Raw genomic sequence first — 5,000 nt, forward strand, 5'->3', positions numbered from 1 at the left:
GGGTGATGTTGTTACCTGTATTATGGTCGTACTGTAGGGTGATGTTGTGGTGGTGTTACCTGTATTATGGTCGTACTGTAGGGTGATGTTGTTACCTGTATTATGGTCGTACTGTAGGGTGATGTTGTGGTGTTGTTACCTGTATTATAGTCGTACTGTAGGGTGATGTTGTTACCTGTATTATGGTCGTACGGTAGGGTGATGTTGTGGTGTTGTTACCTGTATTATAGTCGTACTGTAGGGTGATGTTGTTACCTGTATTATGGTCGTACGGTAGGGTGATGTTGTGATGTTGTTGCCTGTATTATGGTCGTACTGTAGGGTGATGTTGTGGTGGTGTTACCTGTATTATGGTTGTACGGTAGGGTGATGTTGTTACCTGTATTATGGTCGTACTGTAGGCTGATGTTGTTACCTGTTTTATAGTCGTACTGTAGGGTGATGTTGTGGTGTTGTTACCTGTATTATGGTCGTACGGTAGGGTGATGTTGTGGTGTTGTTACCTGTATTATGGTCGTACTGTAGGGTGATGTTGTGGTGTTGTTACCTGTATTATAGTCGTACGGTAGGGTGATGTTGTTACCTGTATTATGGTCGTACGGTAGGGTGATGTTGTGGTGTTGTTACCTGTATTATGGTCGTACTGTAGGGTGATGTTGTTACCTGTATTATGGTCGTACTGTAGGGTGATGTTGTGGTGGTGTTACCTGTATTATGGTCGTACTGTAGGGTGATGTTGTGGTGTTGTTACCTGTATTATGGTCGTACGGTAGGGTGATGTTGTGGTGGTGTTACCTGTATTATAGTCGTACGGTAGGGTGATGTTGTGGTGGTGTTACCTGTATTATGGTCGTACTTTAGGCTGATGTTGTTACCTGTATTATGGTTGTACTGTAGGGTGATGTTGTGGTGGTGTTACCTGTATTATGGTCGTAATGTAGGGTGATGTTGTGGTGGTGTTACCTGTATTATGGTCGTACTGTAGGGTGATGTTGTGATGTTGTTACCTGTATTATGGTCGTAATGTAGGGTGATGTTGTTACCTGTATTATGGTCGTACTGTAGGGTGATGTTGTTACCTGTATTATGGTTGTACTGTAGGGTGATGTTGTGGTGGTGTTACCTGTATTATGGTCGTACTGTAGGGTGATGTTGTGGTGGTGTTACCTGTATTATGGTTGTACTGTAGGGTGATGTTGTGGTGGTGTTACCTGCATTATGGTCGTACTGTAGGGTGATGTTGTGGTGTTGTTACCTGTATTATGGTCGTACGGTAGGGTGATGTTGTGGTGTTGTTACCTGTATTATGGTCGTACTGTAGGGTGATGTTGTTACCTGCATTATGGTCGTACTGTAGGGTGATGTTGTGGTGTTGTTACCTGTATTATAGTCCTACTGTAGGGTGATGTTGTTACCTGTATTATGGTCGTACTGTAGGGTGATGTTGTGGTGTTGTTACCTGTATTATGGTCGTACTGTAGGGTGATGTTGTTACCTGCATTATGGTCGTACTGTAGGGTGATGTTGTGGTGTTGTTACCTGTATTATAGTCGTACTGTAGGGTGATGTTGTTACCTGTATTATGGTCGTACTGTAGGGTGATGTTGTTACCTGTATTATGGTTGTACTGTAGGGTGATGTTGTGGTGTTGTTACCTGTATTATGGTCGTACTGTAGGGTGATGTTGTGGTGTTGTTACCTGTATTATGGTCGTACGGTAGGGTGATGTTGTGGTGTTGTTACCTGTATTATGGTCGTACTGTAGGGTGATGTTGTTACCTGTATTATGGTTGTACTGTAGGGTGATGTTGTGGTGTTGTTACCTGTATTATGGTCGTACTGTAGGGTGATGTTGTGGTGGTGTTACCTGTATTATGGTCGTACTGTAGGGTGATGTTGTTACCTGTATTATGGTCGTACTGTAGGGTGTTGTTGTTACCTGTATTATGGTCGTACTGTAGGGAGATGTTGTTACCTGTATTATGGTCGTACTGTAGGGTGATGTTGTGGTGGTGTTACCTGTATTATAGTCGTACTGTAGGGTGATGTTGTTACCTGTATTATGGTCGTACTGTAGGGTGATGTTGTGGTGTTGTTACCTGTATTATGGTCGTACTGTAGGGTGATGTTGTGGTGTTGTTACCTGTATTATGGTTGTACTGTAGGGTGATGTTGTGGTGTTGTTACCTGTATTATGGTCGTACTGAAGGGTGATGTTGTGGTGTTGTTACCTGTATTATGGTTGTACTGTAGGGTGATGTTGTGGTGTTGTTACCTGTATTATGGTCGTACTGTAGGGTGATGTTGTGGTGTTGTTACCTGTATTATGGTTGTACGGTAGGGTGATGTTGTGGTGTTGTTACCTGTATTATGGTCGTACTGTAGGGTGATGTTGTTACGTGTATTATGGTTGTACTGTAGGGTGATGTTGTGGTGTTGTTACCTGTATTATGGTCGTACTGTAGGGTGATGTTGTGGTGGTGTTACCTGTATTATGGTCGTACTGTAGGGTGATGTTGTTACCTGTATTATGGTCGTACTGTAGGGTGTTGTTGTTACCTGTATTATGGTCGTACTGTAGGGAGATGTTGTTACCTGTATTATGGTCGTACTGTAGGGTGATGTTGTGGTGTTGTTACCTGTATTATGGTCGTACTGTAGGGTGATGTTGTGGTGTTGTTACCTGTATTATGGTTGTACTGTAGGGTGATGTTGTGGTGTTGTTACCTGTATTATGGTCGTACTGAAGGGTGATGTTGTGGTGTTGTTACCTGTATTATGGTTGTACTGTAGGGTGATGTTGTGGTGTTGTTACCTGTATTATGGTCGTACTGTAGGGTGATGTTGTGGTGTTGTTACCTGTATTATGGTTGTACTGTAGGGTGATGTTGTTACCTGTATTATGGTTGTACTGTAGGGTGATGTTGTGGTGTTGTTACCTGTATTATGGTCGTACTGAAGGGTGATGTTGTGGTGGTGTTACCTGTATTATGGTTGTACTGTAGGGTGATGTTGTGGTGTTGTTACCTGTATTATGGTTGTACTGTAGGGTGATGTTGTGGTGTTGTTACCTGTATTATGGTCGTACGGTAGGGTGATGTTGTGGTGTTGTTACCTGTATTATGGTTGTACTGTAGGGTGATGTTGTTACCTGTATTATGGTTGTACTGTAGGGTGATGTTGTGGTGTTGTTACCTGTATTATGGTCGTACTGTAGGGTGATGTTGTTACCTGTATTATGGTTGTACTGTAGGGTGATGTTGTGGTGTTGTTACCTGTATTATGGTTGTACTGTAGGGTGATGTTGTGGTGTTGTTACCTGTATTATGGTCGTACTGAAGGGTGATGTTGTGGTGGTGTTACCTGCAGAACGCGGCTCATCCACTGGAAGCTGTCCTCCTCAGTAGAGTCTGGTCTCTGCTCTGCTACCACCACGATGCGCTCATCATGAAGCACGGTCACACTGAACACTGCTATCCTGGAGGGAGGGAGGGAGGGAGGGAGGGAGGGAGGTAGGGAGGGAGGGAGGGAGGCAGGCAGGCAGGCAGGCAGGCAGGCAGGCAGGCAGGCAGGCAGGCAGGCAGGCAGGCAGGCAGGCAGGCAGGCAGGTGGTTAGGGTAGTATCAGTATGTTCTCTAACTGACATATTTTACATGGAGAGTACAGTGAGTACAGACGGAGAATAGTATTCCCTATGTAGTTGACAACTTTTGACCAGAACATGTGGCTCTGTCATTTACAGTGTCTTTGTCCAAAACAATACTGCACGGTTGCATACCTCCCTCTGTAGATGAATTTCATTGGCTCCACGGCCAGTGCGGTGGCTATGATGTCATCAGCGTTATGTCTGCGTCCGCTGACCACAATGAGGCCGTCCATCTTGCCGGAAATAAACACCAGACCACCTGGACCCACGAAGCCCAGCAGCCCCGTACGGACAAACGCATACTCACTGACCAGACCTCCACCAGATGCTACTGGAAACACATACACACACACACACACACACACACACACACACACACACACACACACACACACACACACACACACACACACACACACACACACACACACATATATTATGTCATGAACATACACCCACACCAATGTTGTAAATGCTATACACACAGTACAAATGGCCATTATATGTAAGTTACACACACAAACCCTACTGTCCTCACCTCAAAGGTGTTCTTGGTCATGCCTGTCAGTCCGTAGTACGATGTTCCCGTGGCAACGGAACACACACACAGCTCCCCGATCTCATCTGTCTTACACAGGAGAGGCACACCGTCTGGCTTCACCACACACACCAGGGCTGGAGACAGAACACACACACTGCACAACTGGAGCTGAAGAAGAGAGCAGGCCTAACCACACACCCACACACACACACCCCTACCTCCAGGCATGACAGTGCCCACATCCTGCACAGTGAGGACTGACAGGCGTTCCTCCGTGTCGACGCGGACCACACTGTAACTCAGACCCTGCATGGAGAGAACCCCTCGGCCTGGTGGCTGGCTACTGTCCTCCACTGGCCTGGATCAGAGAGAGAGACAGATATAAAGGACTGATCTCACTGATGATGATGATGATGGTAGTGTCCCCTCAGCCACTTAACTTTGACAGAATCATTTTCCAAACCAACAAAATATTAAGCCTGTTACTCTAGGATCGACCAAGAATGAATGCTGCTGCTGATGATGGTGTGTGTTTGTGTGCTTAGTCAGGGGATAGTGTAGACGGAGCCTACCTTCTGATGGCAACAGTCAGTGCCTCGGGGGAGCTGGCACAGGGACAGATGACCTCTGACCTTAAGCCTTTACTCTGGAACACGTTGAGGAACGCGTCACAGGACGAGATAGACCCTGGAGAAGGAAAGGACAGAAGGAAAGAGAGGACTAAGAGAAAAATAGAGAGGACTAAGAGAAAAACAGAGAGGACTAAGAGAAAAATAGAGAGGACTAAGAGACAAATAGAGAGGACTAAGAGAA

General features: G+C 45.6%; 1 protein-coding gene across 1 annotated transcript in view; it reads right to left on the minus strand.

Annotated features, from left to right (window-relative positions):
• Positions 1-3,363: 3,363 nt before the first annotated feature.
• Positions 3,364-5,000, minus strand: part of LOC139400686 (disco-interacting protein 2 homolog C-like) — a gene marked incomplete at its 3' end in the record, with an annotated part of 11,936 nt that continues 10,299 nt past the window's right edge. The window contains exons 17-21 of the mRNA XM_071145376.1: positions 4,760-4,874; positions 4,406-4,545; positions 4,181-4,321; positions 3,779-3,983; positions 3,364-3,478 (exon numbers count right to left, since the gene is read on the minus strand). Coding sequence (XP_071001477.1) covers positions 3,364-3,478; positions 3,779-3,983; positions 4,181-4,321; positions 4,406-4,545; positions 4,760-4,874 — 716 coding nt within the window. The remainder of the gene's footprint in view (positions 3,479-3,778; positions 3,984-4,180; positions 4,322-4,405; positions 4,546-4,759; positions 4,875-5,000) is intronic.

Source organism: Oncorhynchus clarkii, unplaced genomic scaffold (genome assembly GCF_045791955.1).
Source record: "Oncorhynchus clarkii lewisi isolate Uvic-CL-2024 unplaced genomic scaffold, UVic_Ocla_1.0 unplaced_contig_11823_pilon_pilon, whole genome shotgun sequence".
NCBI classification, from domain to species: Eukaryota; Metazoa; Chordata; class Actinopteri; order Salmoniformes; family Salmonidae; genus Oncorhynchus; species Oncorhynchus clarkii.